General features: G+C 37.7%; 1 protein-coding gene across 1 annotated transcript; it reads left to right on the forward strand.

Moving 5' to 3' along the window:
- Positions 1 to 78: 78 nt before the first annotated feature.
- Positions 79 to 9,943, forward strand: LOC140150583 (CXXC motif containing zinc binding protein-like). Its single transcript, XM_072172624.1, has 7 exons — positions 79 to 187; positions 3,374 to 3,457; positions 4,444 to 4,500; positions 5,155 to 5,236; positions 6,893 to 7,002; positions 8,157 to 8,219; positions 8,478 to 9,943. Exons 1-7 carry the CDS (start codon positions 182 to 184, stop codon positions 8,565 to 8,567), a joined length of 492 nt encoding a protein of 163 aa, XP_072028725.1. The 5' UTR covers positions 79 to 181; the 3' UTR covers positions 8,568 to 9,943.
- Positions 9,944 to 15,620: the final 5,677 nt, after the last annotated feature.

Below are 15,620 nucleotides of genomic sequence, written 5' to 3' on the forward strand. Positions count from 1 at the left end.
ATAAATTGACTCATATACTTAATCACAGTCTTTTTTCTGTTCAGAAAAAGCCGTTGATTCATTTTCAGACTGTGTAAAATCTAAGGTATCAACAGCTCATCTCATAAATGTGAAATGTACACAACTTCTTCTTGCACATTCCAGATTTTGTTTCTCCCTAACTCTTCAATTTTGACTAAAAATGGTGGTAGGTAGTAGTATAGTAGTTGAACAATTTGTTCATCATATTAACCCAGAGAACTAAGAGCTTGATGGTGTAGTATTGTCTGTCAAAAGATAAATTAACATACGATTTAATTTTACTAATACTAGCTTAATTAATATTTGGTAAGCTTAAAAAGCCATATCATTTCCATAAGAAATAGAATTGTATTTTTTGGTATAAAATGTTAGTTTTCACTGTTAGATATGTCCTCTTTCAATTTGGGCCCAAACAGAAGAGGCAATACAAAGAAGATCGTGATTTAATACCAGCGCATATGCATGTCGCCAATGCGAGCCACTCATTCGAACTTGAGTCGTGGCGGCTCTTTTGATATGTCACGACTGCCCGCACGCCATGTATGTACTGTGTTATGCACATTGTGTACGTGTTCGACTAATAGGGCGCTTGTAAAAAGGTTGATAAAAATGACCTGTATTGAGAGTCGGTCAAGTGACGCTGGAGGACAAACAAACTATTATCATCCTCCAGTTCACCACGTAAACTTGTAATACAAGTACAAGTTGTATGGCTCAAAATTTGGACCGCTCGCTATACGCTATTAAGTTTACTGATTTCTGTGTTTTGAAATTTGTTGACGTTTTAATGATCCCCGATTTCCGGTCGATTATTTTAGCTGTGTCACGTCAATTTCATGACGCTGGTGGGTACCAGCCAAACTTCAGGAAAAAAAACCATGATCGCCGATAACGATGCGATGGGACTTAAATAAAATTTCCTAACGGTCTGCCAAAAAATGCTTGCCACCCACCCCTCTCGGCTTGTCAACAATTCTTTGCTCGCCCCCCCCCCCCAGCTCTTTGCACATGACTTTTGGATTCCCAATTTCCAAACCTTATAAAAGGTTATAAAAAATAATCCCCCCCCCCCCTTAAATTACAAAACATTTCTTTGCATACATTTTGTTGATTTGAAAAATTTTAAAACCTATGAATAAAGGAATCATTTTCCTACCCTCCCAAAGTTCTTTCTTTAAAACATCTTTTTGGTTTGGCCAAAAATAATCACATTTTCCAAAAATAATTCTTTCAGTAAAAGTTGTACTTTTCCACATCCTATACACACAATGTACAAAAAGATTCTCGATATCAATGTTTTGATTGATTTAATGGTGTTTTTGTTTTCTTTAATTTTTAACCCAGTTCTTATTTTTCAAAAGTCTGAAATACGGTACCATGCTCCTACCCCTTAGAACTGTTCAGTTTGATGAAATGTAATATTTTCAAAAAGATCGGACAATATTTAACGGTTAGGCACGGTTCGATCATCACATGCATCGCCAATGAAGGAGATTGTGTTGTTGATCTCTCAAAAAGACCAGAATGCCGATTCTTTGCATTCCCCAGATGATAACTTAATATAGGACAGGTAAACTTCAGCGTAGCTAGGGGAGGAACAGGGTGGGGGTACTCAAGTTTGGTTTTGGTAGGGACGTGCATTGAGATTTTGGAAGTGGACCCATAAATATACCAATTTTTCAAGAAATTTGGACCCATTGATAATAAAATAAATAAATAAATAAATTTTGGATTTATAAAGCGCCTTTCTCCAGATCTTAGAGGACTCAAAGCGCTGTAATTTCGCTGCAATGGTGAATCATCACAATCAGATCGCATCAACTAGGTTGCTGCCCGACAGGCGCACACCTATTCGCATTTAGATTGTAACATCCACCATCTGTGCAGCTCCCCAAATTCCATTGGGTGAAGGAAGTTTTTGATAACCAAACAACTAATCACCGATTTTTGCGATACAGGAGGAAACCGGAGATCCCGGAGAAAACCTGCGAGAGCGAGCATGGAATCGGGATAAACCAAGTGCACATGAGTCCTTGGGCGGCCGGGCTTGAACCGGGACCTCAGTGGTGCAAAGCGAGGGAATTACCGCTGCGCTAACTCGCCCATACACCAAAAGTCGAAATTTTCGGCCGAATTTAACCAAAATTGTCTTAGTTTTTACAAATTTTGGGAAAATTTTGAAAATTTTGGCTAGATTAAGGAAAAATTGGGATGTTTTAACAAAAAAAATTGAGAACATTTTGAAAAAAAGGACCCATTCATATACCAAAATAGGCTTTGAAAAGGGGTCTTGATATAACCAGAAGGCCGAAAATGCTACCCATGTTTGCGGCACGTCCCCGTCTGGTCATTTGTACTGAGTACCCCCCCCCCCCCCCCGGGGAGGAAGTGGCATGGGTGCACAATTTAACACAATTTCAAAATAAAAACAAAATTAATTGAAATGTGGGCTCCAGTTGGGGCATGATATTGAGGTATTATTTCCAAAAGGTATTTAAAAACAAAAATTATATCACGAGGTTAACTCGAGTCCCATATTTGCGTGCACTACAACATCAACATCATGGCAAGCAGAATCTTAGCTATTACTTGTAATTTTTACCAAAACTGCCTGTCCATAATTTGCCAGTCAGTTCAAATAGTTAGGGGCTTTACAGTATGAGCCCTAGGGAGGGTAAATTGGGGGGTGGGGCAAGAATTTGTTTGCGAGCCGAGAGGTGGGGGGGCAAGCATTTTTTGGCCAGCCGAGAGGGGGGGGGAAGCACACATTCATGGGGCGCCTTTTAAATAAAACACTCTAAAAGGCTCATATAGGAACTGAGATTTTGGTACCGGTATCAGAAGAAAAATGTCACGATTTTTCTCCTTATCCCAGTAAAATTTTAATTAAATTTTAATGCACAAGATATTGTAGGCCTATGTTTCATTAAGATGGTATATGAACAAATTACGTGGTGAATTGTGGTAATGAATGGACATACTATCCTATTAGGCATTGTGATACACGTTTTTGCTTTTTATATCAAAACATGCTGTACAGCAATACAGCTCAAAATTTGGAAACATGTTCTTTTTATGGTAGGCCTCAATGTATTCCTCAGTCATTTGGGTGCATTCTGAACAGTCATTTGGGTGTATTCTTCAATCATTTGGGTGTTTATATTCCTCGGTCATTTGGGTGTTTTATATTCCTCGGTCATTTGGGTGCATTCCTCAGTCATTTTGGTGCATTCCGCAGTCATTTGGGTGCATTCCTCAGTCATTTGGGTGTATTCCTCAATCATTTGGGTGTATTCCTAGTAGTGATTTTAAGGGTGTATTCCTCACACAACTAGTTTTCTTTGTTTTTCAGAGAATAGGTTTACAGATCAAAGCCACAATGGACAATGTGACCAGTCTGATTCCTGAAGGACAAGATTTCAGGTGGTATCTGAAGGTAGGCATGTATACCCCTACACACATACATCCCCACAGCCAACACCACCTCTCAATCCCAACTCCCCACCCACCCCACCCTGTACACCCCACACACCCCCCACACACACCCCCCCCCACAGATCAAAGTCACCATGGACAATGTGACTTACAGACTAGTCTGATCCCTGAATGACAAGACTTCAGGTGGTATACTATAATACATCACCACAGCCAACACCCCTCCCCCAACTTCCCCCACCCACCCACACACACAGATCAAAGTCACAATGGACAGTATGACTAGTCTGATCCTTGAAGTTCAGGTGGTATCTAAAGGTAGGTATGCACACCGCCACACACATACATCACCACAGCCAACACCCCCTCCCCACTCCCCCGCCCCCACACACACACAGATCAATGCCATAATGGACAATGTGACCAATCTGATCCATGAAGGACAAGACTTCAAATGGTATCTGAAGGTATGCATGCACACCCCCACACACATACACACACCCACAGGCCAACACCCTCCTCACAACTGAAAAACTGGTCGCATCATGACCTGGTATTACCGATGGGGTATGAACATACATATTTTTAGAGAGACTGTACATGTAAAGTCTCTGAGATTTAAAAGGCTTTATTGGGATAATGTGCATGCATAGCGTGCACAATGCACAAATTAGTATTTACAATATTTTGGGCCATATGATTGGGGTGAATTTTGGTGGGAAACAGGTCTTTTCCTTTGCCTTTCCAATTTCTCTTTCATTTTTTTAGTCAGGGGGATACTATTCTCTTTTGTATTTCATAAGCTGCTACCCATTTACTCCTGGGTGAAGTGACGCAAACCTTTTCTATGGACCGTACACCAGTGATGTGACTTGAACCCTCGACCCTATCATTACTGGTCTGTTCACTTAACCTCTCAGCCACGACCATGTTCCCATTCAAGGGATAATGACTAATTATGATTTGTGTGTGTGTTTCTGTCAACAGATTAAGTGTTCAAATTGTGGAGAAGTGACGGAGCATTGGAACTATGTCACACTAGAGGTAAAAAAAGGAGAAAGATTTCAATTTCTACCTGCGCTTACCAGGTTATTTGTCCAGATAATGGGCTATTCCAGTTGAAATAGATACACCCTCTATGGAAAACATGACTTTAATCTCCCACACAGGTCTAAGGCTGTGCTAACACTTTTCTTTGATGACTTTGACCACAATTTTTTATTTTTTCAAATATCTTAAAAATTCAAGAATCTAAGCTAATCGAACAGACAGTAATATAAAATATATATACAATTTGAACTATTTTTAACTTGGATTTTCTTTTTTTATCAAATTTTTCATCTTTTTCTATCTCTTTGTGGTAATTTTTATTCAATAAATTGTATATTTGAGTGCAAATTGAGGGTGTTATTTAGATATATATTTCATTCAACTTAATTTAGCCTAATAAGTTATTCCTTTCATTTCATGATAAAAAGTAGTTTGAAAATGTTCTTGTGTTACTCATTTTTCTGATGTTTTACTGCCATTATACAAGTGTATACTCTTGTAAAGATGCAAGATTTAAGATAAATAGTGTCATCTGTGTTCAACTTTGCTTTAAAATGAATAGAGTTCTACATGCCATCAAAATTGATTGATTGAATAGATGATTGATTGATTGATTGATTGATTGATTGATTTATTGATTGATTGCAGGAGAGTCATGCAATAAAAGGAAGCAGAGGGAATGCCAGTATGGTTTCTAAATGCAAGTTCTGTAGCAGGGAAAGCTCAATGGGTGAGTCTTGAAAATGATATTGGACATATAGTCCGTCTTGCCTCAATTTGAAAGTAACGCCATGTTGGATTTTGCAGTGGCAGATTCAAAACTGGGTAAACACACACACACACACACACTAATTTGAATCTGCCACTGCGAAATATTGGTTTATTATTATTATTATTATTAATATATCCTGTGGTAGGAATTACAAAGAGGCAAAATATTTTGTGAATTTTATACCAAATGTGTGAAAATTCAAATATGAAAAGAAAATGCAACCCTACTGAGACAAACTTTTTAGGCCTAACTTTGATCTCACCCCCACCCCTGGTCTCATCCTCATTTTCTTATCAAAATGGTGATTTTTCTTATAATGTGACATTTTATACTCTTATAGCCAAAATGGCAGAAGAGTGAAATATTCAAACTGATACAATCCACTCATAATAAACACAGCTGTTTCATATTATGACCTTTAACTTTTGACCTGCTTGTCTCTTACCCTAAACCTAACCCAACCCTAACCTGAAATCTAAACCTAGCTAACCCTAGCTCTATTCCTAATCCTATATAACCTAACCATATCCCTAACCAGGGTTCGATTAACTTTTGAAAAATTTGGGTAGCAATTTTTAGTGAAAACATTATGTATGTGATGTTTTTATTATATTTACATACCGTATTGTCTTTAATAAACGCCCCGGGCGTTGCATTTTTCCAAACTCCTTATAAATAGGCCTATATAAATACTAAATTTCGCGGTTCTCAGGTTGGGCGGTTCTCGTGATAGGCATATCTCTAATTACCCAACACCCGTTACCCATAATACTTGTCCTAACCTTTCAAACTACTACGATATGCGTTGCTCAATGATTAATCAACTCTGTTTTGTAGCTGTGGCGCTTACTTCGGTACCCATAATCTGAAAACCCATTGTTCACCTCTTTCAAACCCTGTCCTGCTACCACATTGAGGACCCCAAAATACCCCGAAATTCAACGCACAACGGGTTATACCATAACTGATGATCTTTATGTTAATCCTGTCTTGAAAATAGGCATATTGGTCCGATGAGATGCACCTGTTAGTCACACTGTAATGCTTTTCCGATGCGCACACTGTACTCCGCGCACACTCCCGTTGATACTCCGCGATAGTGCACGCGTGAACGCCTAAACGCGCTAATGCGATAGCCAGCGGACAGAGGGATGGACGGACACGCCGTAATTAGTATTAAGATACCTGGAAATGAAAAATATCACCAGGAGAGCTCTGATTGTACTTTCTGTACTTAAACTTCAGGGTTGCAATGTTATTTTTGGCTGTCTGATCGCTATCGGCAAGCTTATTTACCGATATGAACATTTCTGCATTTATGAACATTTCTACATTTTTAAAGCATTTTGATCGAAAAAATATTATGGGGGGTGTTCATTAGAGGGGACCGCCTAATAGAGACAATACGGTATTCATGTTTACATTGTAAAAATTGCTGTACAAGCTGAGAGTTGTGTAGGTTGTCCAAAATGCGGAACATTTTGCTTTGCTACATCCAGGTAAAAGCACTGTACCCTAAACTTAACCCTACCCCTAACCCTAGCAATAATCTATGTACTACTCATGACCTTTAACCTTTTGACCTATGTATCAAATATTTTTTCTTTGCTATAGACATCATAAGTGACACGATTCAGCCATATAATGCAGAAGATGGTGAAAGGTTCAAGACAGTAATAGTATTTGAGTGTAGAGGGATTGAACCAGTCGACTTCTCACCAAGAGTAAGTACCTACATTCGGGCCTACTTTTAGGGTCGGTCAGGTTATGCCAATCAAACAATTTTTATAAGCCTAAATGTCAAAACCTCTTGGGACAGGGCATACCGAATTCCCTAATTCCCCTTGAAGCCATACAGGTAAGGACTCAAAAACCGAGACTAAATTGTGACCAAGGACTATAAATAGATCCTATTTGGGATAGGCCTAACCTGCTGATGCCGGGGGCATTCTGTCAATCATATTACGTCATCAGTGAGAGATATCCCGATTGTAGACAAGATATCATCATAGCATCACCATCTGCTGAAGACGCTAGTCGGATTAGTGAAAGTGTTCCAGGTGAAAAGTTAAAACTTTAATTCATTTTATCGTCCATTACGTATGAATATCCATTTGTATGCTTTTTTATGTTTTCCCAATTACAAACATGTCAAAAGGGAGAGTAACAATAAAAGTTTGGTCTTAATATTTCAACATTTCTTACCGTTGTGATGCGACCAAGCGAAATTCAGTTTTTAAGTTCATTATATGTACCATTGTCAGAACGGTTCCAGAGATATGGTCATTTTAGTGTTGCACAGAACAATAAAACACAAAGATAGTGGAACTTTATTATTGGCTGTATCTCAAAATCAAGATTAGCAACAAACGACTCATTTATCTTGATCACATCATAATTGTTATCATGATTTTCTTTATTTCCAAATATTTCCCTCCATGTTGATGGGTTATGAATGCCTTAGTTATTGTAGATATATACACTAACACCTACATGTGTTGACATTTTCTGGGAAGGAACTTACTCAGAAGATATCTTACCCTTCCCAGAATACTTTGCAACATGATATATCACCTCATTTTATCAAATGACATTCCCATTGCTTTATACAGGGCCCCTTTGTTTTCATTTTGAGAATAGACTGGTTAAACATGGGTCGATAGTTAAGAAATAAACATATTTTGCCAGATCTGGATGTGCTCTGTTCATTGAGGTACATTTCATCAATGTCGATCCATGTGGCACTAGATAGCTGACCAGTACAGGAAATTAAAATTGGAGAAATGTGTTGTTGGAAGTGTAAGATATGTTTAGATATCTTCCTCCTGGGTTATTTTTAAAGCCTATAAATTGCTCCTTTTTGTTTTCTCAACTGCAGATTGGTTTCACATGTACAGGTGTTGACTCCCCAGCTAGGTTTGAAGTAGATCTTACAGAAAAGGTATGTGACAAAATCATAAGTATGTGTTTTCAGAATATACCTTTCTGAACTGTCAAAGCAGCTAGGTAATGTGCATTAGGTACATTGTAGATGATGCAAGATTTTGAAAACATGTTACAACCATTTCTAAGTTTTCAATTTGCTTTAATTTGTGTGGAAAAAGTTTAAAAATCCAACAAATTATTTTTTTTACAATGTCATTGTAGAACATGAATAAAATAAATCCTATTTTCACTCTTTTTACCATTTTTTTCACAGGAATGGGTGGAATATGATGAACACAAGAACGTCTCTGTAGGCATCTTTGATTTGGAGAGTCAGTTCATCATCGTACCACATAAAAAGTGATAACATTTTCAAACCATTAGGTTACAAGTCTCAGTTTTTTGAAATTTTTCTTATCAGCTTTAGCTTCATAAGCAATAATGTCCTTGTCACTGAAATGAACAGTTTATCAGTTTTGTATACAGACAAATACTATATATGACACAGATAGGGAATTATGTAGCTACATCAGATGACCTTGTCATGCAGTCCAGCTTTCCAGTTAGTGACCTTTTGTTGCAAACTCTTGACACAACAGTTTGTAACAGGTGTTATGCTGGTCATAGTGATTAAGTAAGTTATTTCCACCTGACCTTGTTCAGCTACAACATTGGTGAAATAGGACTAATCTGTCTAGGGAGGTTGTAGCTTAATAATGTCATGAATGCAAGGGCTTTTCACAAAATCTATGTGAGCGTATCGGGACCATTATATTGCTATATAGGTGGGTGACCTACCTGATTGAACCTCCAGATATTCACTCTACCCATTGAGATTTTGATATCACAGGAAAACCTCCAAAACTCTGGTAAATATTTAGGCGAGCGTGTTCTCTTTACATCTAAAATTATGTTCATAGTTTTTATCAAGTTAAAAGGAGCTGTTGGGAACTGCTTATCTACAAAATTAGTTTGTGTAGTTGAATTCAAATTTGGTTAATGGCCTGAGCTTTTGATCCTAGCAGGATCCAATTATCAAAGGCAGATAATTCTCATTTTATCTTTGCTTCAAATTTACATTTGAATAAATACATGTATAATATTATTTTAAGGGTACACTTGCAAATGGAAAACTATTTGCCAAACAGTTTTAGAAATAGCATGGTTGGATTTAAGGTACATCTTTGTGATGTATTAATCCATTTGATTATCTAGTGTGGGGTGGCATTTTCTTAGGAGGGAGGGTCCTAAATACGTTGGGGTCATAATGTATTTACACAGGGAAGGTCATAATAAACACAGCCAAAATAAAAAGTCTCCATTAGTTACATCCCCATTTAATCAGAGTCTGATGAGTTTATGACAAAATAATTCATATAATAATTTTCTATACACTTTCCTTCGAAAGTTGATACCAAATTTGATATCAAAAGTTTAATCACTGTGAGCATAGGAACAGTTGTTTGGAAATTCGTGCAATTTTAAAAATGACATAGGGAATTGTATCACGTAGCGAAGCTAGCGTGAGTGCCAAGAATTACGTCGCCTGAATAGGCCGGCAGGTTAAAGGTTTACCCATGCATGTCAAAATGCAAATCAAATACCCCCCTCTTTCAATTGTGCGCATGCAAGTGTACAATGATTCCTGTACGGGTTGCTTCAGGCCACATAATAAGCTGATACCATGCATTGACTTTTGCATGGTCCATTCGTAATTTGTAATTTTTAAATTGCACGATTTCCAAACAACGCTCCTATGCTCACGATGATTAAACTTTTGATATCAAATTTGGTATCAACTTTCGAAGGAAAGTGTATAGAAAATTATTATTTGAATTGTTTTGCCATAAACTCATCAGACTCTGATTAAATGGGGATGAAACTAATGGAGACTTTTTATTTTGGCTGTGTTTATTATTACAGGGCATGTGACTATAATAAGTGACATATATATTGGCAAAAATTGCAGTTGTATTTAAAATGAGCAAGCATTCGGTCGGCCTGCATGACGTCACATCACTTGATAGAACAAATATTAAGTTCTTTTTTGAATAATTTGTTTTGGGCTGCACATGCCAAATGGGGGGTCATAAACATGTTCAACCCAAGATAGAGGGGTCATAAATAAGTGACTCTGGTCTCTGACATATGTGACGTGTCATGTTAAAAGCAGACACTTTTGGGCAGGATCGTGAATGGAGAAATAGCCAAAAATCTGCCAGGGGGCGATTTTTTTCACAATTTGGGTTTGTTGCGAATTTGTGATATTATTAATGTTAAAAATATTGTCTGATAGTTTCAGACCGAATATAACTGGCATCTTATATTTTTTTGGACATTTTTTCAAGGTACATGTAATTCCTACCCTCAACATTGTAATTTGTTAATAATATTTTTAAAGGCAGATATCTCAATTTCCAACTTTAATACTATAACTTATGAACTCAATACCTTCGCTTAGGAATGTCCGATTTCATTGGAGAAAACAGCGTTGTGGAGCAAAATATATCTATATATATTTAAGATATGTAAAAACCTCAAAATTGATAACCTGCCTAAAAGTGTCTGCTTTTGACATGACACGTCACATATTGGGTTCCCCCTCCCCCACTTCCGAAGAAAATGCGCTACTCCATTTGAAATTCCTACACCCCTATGGAAGACATGACCTTAATTTTTCACATGGGGAGTGTGAATTTCAAATGGGATTACCTAATAGGAGGTGTATGGATTTCAATTGGAATAGTCCAGGATGGTAACACATTGCACTTGAGTCCCCCTAGACTCGCTGTGCAATGTGCTAAAAGGCTGGTGAAAGACTCGCTGTAGAGGAGGTGTAGCGTTATAGCAACATTACATGGAGGAGTCTGGCCCAATCGCCAATGAAAGAGATGGGCACTCCGATTACTGTTTATGCAGGATCATCTCCTTTACCTTACCCCTGGATATATTTACGAACATTGCAAATGGGAGCGAGGTTAAGTGATATCATGTGTTTAAAAGACAATAAAATGTACTCATTTGTAACTTGTAAAGATTATTTACTCTTCTTCTTTATAAATAAACTTGCCTACTTCACATGACAGTTTGAGCCACCACTGGTATTATTTGAGGCGTCCATAAATAAATTGCAAACCATACACGTATGTGACGGGGATTGTGACCTGCTACAATGAAATGAGCGTAAAGTCACAAGTTGGTCGTTTCAAGACGTCTTGGCTAATGTGTTGCTTTTCTTTGTTTCACACACACACACGTGTTAAAGCCAATATTATGTCTGTATGTCCTTTGTGAATGGGGCACATGGGCAAGACCAGTCATGAAAGACATACTACTGGCTTGTACAGGTGTGCGGCACACAAAGAAATACCAACTCATTAACAGCCAGGATGTCTTGAAACAACCAACTTTAATACGACTTAACTCTCATTTCAGTCAGAGAATTTTTCAAATAAGGGTGTCAAGGTCACTCAATTTCACATGTTGAACTGGTTTTCTATATAAGCAATTACATCGTTCCCTCCCCAACCCCAACCAGCCTTGGTCGTATAGCTATATAGAGACAAGATAATTTCTTACAAAATGACTAGTCATAAAAAGCAAGATGCTGTAATAGTGCAGTAGATGAACACTTTATTATAGCAATACCATACATAAGTGAGTATCAGATACAGTACAAACGCTCAACGCTCAACATCTGTAATATGAGGGCCAGTTTGTTCCATGTAAAGTCTGCACAAAAAGTAACGCAGCTGTTATAAATATGCCTTTAGCTTCAGAACTAATAATTCTTTTCACATTATTTTAACATAGAAGGATGATATATTTAAGCGGATTTTGATACCCCATTTGTCAAATGCCGTTCAATATTAACAACACAGTAGTGCTTTTAAAGAAAAATACCCGAATTAAAAAGTTGCCATTTACAGCGATCAGTGGTTACTATGCAGCAAGCAAAGCCCATCATTATCTTCGGGCTGACTTCAAATCAATACAAATAGCTGTAACCTTTAAATTCTGGTATTTTTCTTTCAAAACACAGCTGTATTGTTAATAATGAACAAAATTGGATAAATTGAGTATCAAAATATGCATAAATAAATCATGCTTCTTTTTATGTTGAAATATTGTGAAAACAATTATTATTATGAAGCTATAGGCGTATTTATAACAGCTGCGTTACTTTTTGTGCAGACTTGAGATGCTATGTCTACTATGCATCTGTTACAAGAATGTTTTTAAAAGAGCCGTAATAATATTTTCAGCATAAATGCAAAGCATGTAACACAGTGCGATTTGTTACACATTGGTGATACAAAATGTAAAACATTTGGCCCTCTTGAGCAGCGTTTGAACTAAGAACTTATCCTCTTGTCCAAAAATCATTGAGGACAATCATAACGAGCCATACATTTGTCTGACGGATAACCACTATATTTTACCTCCAAAATCATGATTAATAAACAAAGCTTGACATGCATCAGCAAGAAATAGCTGCCGATCACCACTTGCACACAGTTTTCTGTGATGATTGATTGTTCAGCATGTTCATTTCTCAATATTTTTTAATTAACCATTTCACTGAGTTAAATGGCACCAGTGATCAATGATCAGATGGCAAATGGATCAGAGACAACTGAAATATTTTTAGGACAAGCAGAATCTATGCTTAGGTTGTCCTCAGGAGAACCTTCATTTTTACCTTATTTCGAACACTGCTCATGAATATATGCTAGAAACCTCATTCCATACAAAGCAAAGGGACTTGACCCATTTGCGTCTTTGTTCACCTTAGACATGGGCAACTGTATTTTAATAGTTCTGTGCGAGTATATCCAACTTCCCAAGGTATTCCCCATAATCTTTCAGTATTTTTCAGTTTTTCAGGCAAACAAAAACACTCAAATACAGTGCAGAATGTTGATCAGGCTGTGACCTTTTTCCATAATATACACATGTCTGCCTGGTGGGCAACAGATCTAAATTGACAGATATGCTTAAAATTATGAATTTTACAATTTATACAATTTCCAAAATGCCGTTGCAGTTTCATTCATACATGCAAAAGTATTTTAAAGTTAGCATACCAAAAATTCTAATTATAGCAAATCTTTCTATCCCAGGGGTGGAATTTCGTAAAGTGCCACAGGAGTCCAAGTGGATTCTCGCAAGAGAGTTTTGCGAGAGTCCATGGATTCCCGTAAATGGATTCTCGTACAACAATCTTGCGGGAGTCCAAAAGGTATTATATGTAGGCCTATGTAAAATGCATTCAAACAAACAAACTAACAAATAAACTAACAAAGTTAAGTTTTTAATATATGTGTCATCAAATACTCATCATACTCTCACTTCCATATATGTCATTGCATCTTTGGTGACTTTTCCTTTATATTTTGAAGGCTATGAGTTTTAAGGCGTGTTGAACTTGAACGTAAGTTCACTGAGCCGATCATTTCCAGCGAGAGTCCACATGGACTCTCGCAATAGGACTTTTTACGGGAGTCTCTGCAGAGTCGACTCTCGGACTCCCCGCCAAATTCCACCCTGTATCCTACATGCAAGGTGCCCCTCACAGGATATACTGTACTCTGTGCTGCATGCTATGCCTTGTCAGGTGACTACCATTCGGTATTATAACTTCACATGGTTTAAGATGAATAATTGTGTGCATTGTGTGCAAAGAGTAGAGCGCGTAAAATATCAAGATGGGCAAGTGGATTTCTAAGTGGACATGCCCCAGGCAACTGGAAATGTTAAAATATTGCAAGGCCTGTAAATCGCCAACAAGAGTTCATAGGCATTAAACTGCAGGTTAGAAACTTCATGATTCTGATGAATGCTGGTTTCATTGTGTCATGCCACTTGCCCCTTTAGGGTGATATTTGTGTCACTGCGGAATAATTCTGGTATACCCTGCGCATAAGTATAACCTTAACCCTAAAACAGGGTAAAACAGAATCGTATAATATAGGAATACAGGGGCGCCAGGGTAAACCAGAATTATACCGTCCACTGCGCAGAAGTCACACCAGAGATGCTAGCAGTGACCAAGCGTCATGCAAGCAGTGTCTTGCCGATAAATCAATCTGCTACATAATAAGTAGTGTCTAGTCCTCTACTGTATCAATATTTGTTCTGAGTTGCCTCATTCATTTTGCTTTATCTATACTTAGGTTCACCACAACTTTTGTAGTGACATAGGTTAGCCCAACGTAGATGTTTATTTCGCTGATTGCAGTCTCAATTCGAGTGTGCAAAGTTAATTACACGGAGCAAGTGTACAAGGGTGCTTTGTCAGCACGCTTGCAGCGCAATTAACCACAAAATATAAAGCATTAATGTCACTACTGACTTGAGGTGAACCAAGTTTAGAAGAAGAAAAACCAAAATGTCTTTGTGAGTTTTTAGTTACCAAAGATTTCATAACTACTACTTCATGAATTAAAAATATTGTTGTTGGACCGGAAAAACTGTATTTTTGAACATGTCTAAAACAAAACTGCCAAGAGGTTACATATATAGGTGGCCATTGACGCATATGGAGGTTTTTCCTGCCCAACGACTATGTTTCAAAATAACGAGCTGTTCCTCACACAGCAGAATCAGGTTTCTTCAGAGCTGCTTCATTATATTCTGAGCAAACAACTGTTTTTAGTTAGTCAGGCAAAAAAAAAAAAAAGCAGGTTTTTGTCTTTTTAGCCCCATTTCTTTTAGGCCACATTTCCTTCCTCCTCCAACAAAATGGGTCATTCATGATATAGCGCCACACTGTACATCTGATTTCATATCTCTTCCTGGTGTTTTTAATTCTTGCCTTAGTCCACCACAAATGGCCTGCAATATTGGCCTTTTTATTGTTTGAGATATTGAACAGGCAAATACTCCTCAAAATAAGCATTACATGTCCCATGCTTTGGAAAATTCTTTGTTTTCTATTGTTTTAAGATGTTCAATGGCCCATATCTCAAAACTTGCTCTGCCGACATTACGGCCCCTTTGTGGTGGATGGTCACATTTGTGATACGACCTGATCCAATCGAGCCAAAGGAGCCAATCATGAAATTGGAATTATCATCATCATCATCAAAGTGTGATCCCTTAAATCCTTACATCCCTTGGATGGGCGCCAAGGGGGACTGGGACAGGGCACCTTTCGCAAAATAACCCATGTTTTGTTCTTTTTTCAGCCACTTTTTGACAAATCAGGCTGATTGTCTCCCCCATTCAAGCGCTAATATGATCCCTTGGATACAAAGTTATATTTCTTTTCAGTGCAATTTTTTTAATGCTTTTTGCTCCCATCCAAATGTCAAAAATGCCACCTTTGGCCTGCTTGGATCATATCTAGTCACATTTCTCCCCAAGTTTTCAATGTATATGCTGAACGTACAACTTTTTTTTAAACTTGCATGGC

This window comes from Amphiura filiformis, chromosome 4, assembly GCF_039555335.1.
Source record: "Amphiura filiformis chromosome 4, Afil_fr2py, whole genome shotgun sequence".
NCBI lineage: Eukaryota > Metazoa > Echinodermata > Ophiuroidea > Amphilepidida > Amphiuridae > Amphiura > Amphiura filiformis.

What these genes read in the sequence shown, in the direction of transcription:
- LOC140150583 (XM_072172624.1), top strand. An exon ending in ATTTCAGGTGGTATCTGAAG is followed by an intron (nt 3,458 to 4,443) that starts GTAGGCATGTAT and finishes TTCTGTCAACAG; the next exon opens with ATTAAGTGTTCAAATTGTGG. An exon ending in AAGTAGATCTTACAGAAAAG is followed by an intron (nt 8,220 to 8,477) that starts GTATGTGACAAA and finishes TTTTTTTCACAG; the next exon opens with GAATGGGTGGAATATGATGA.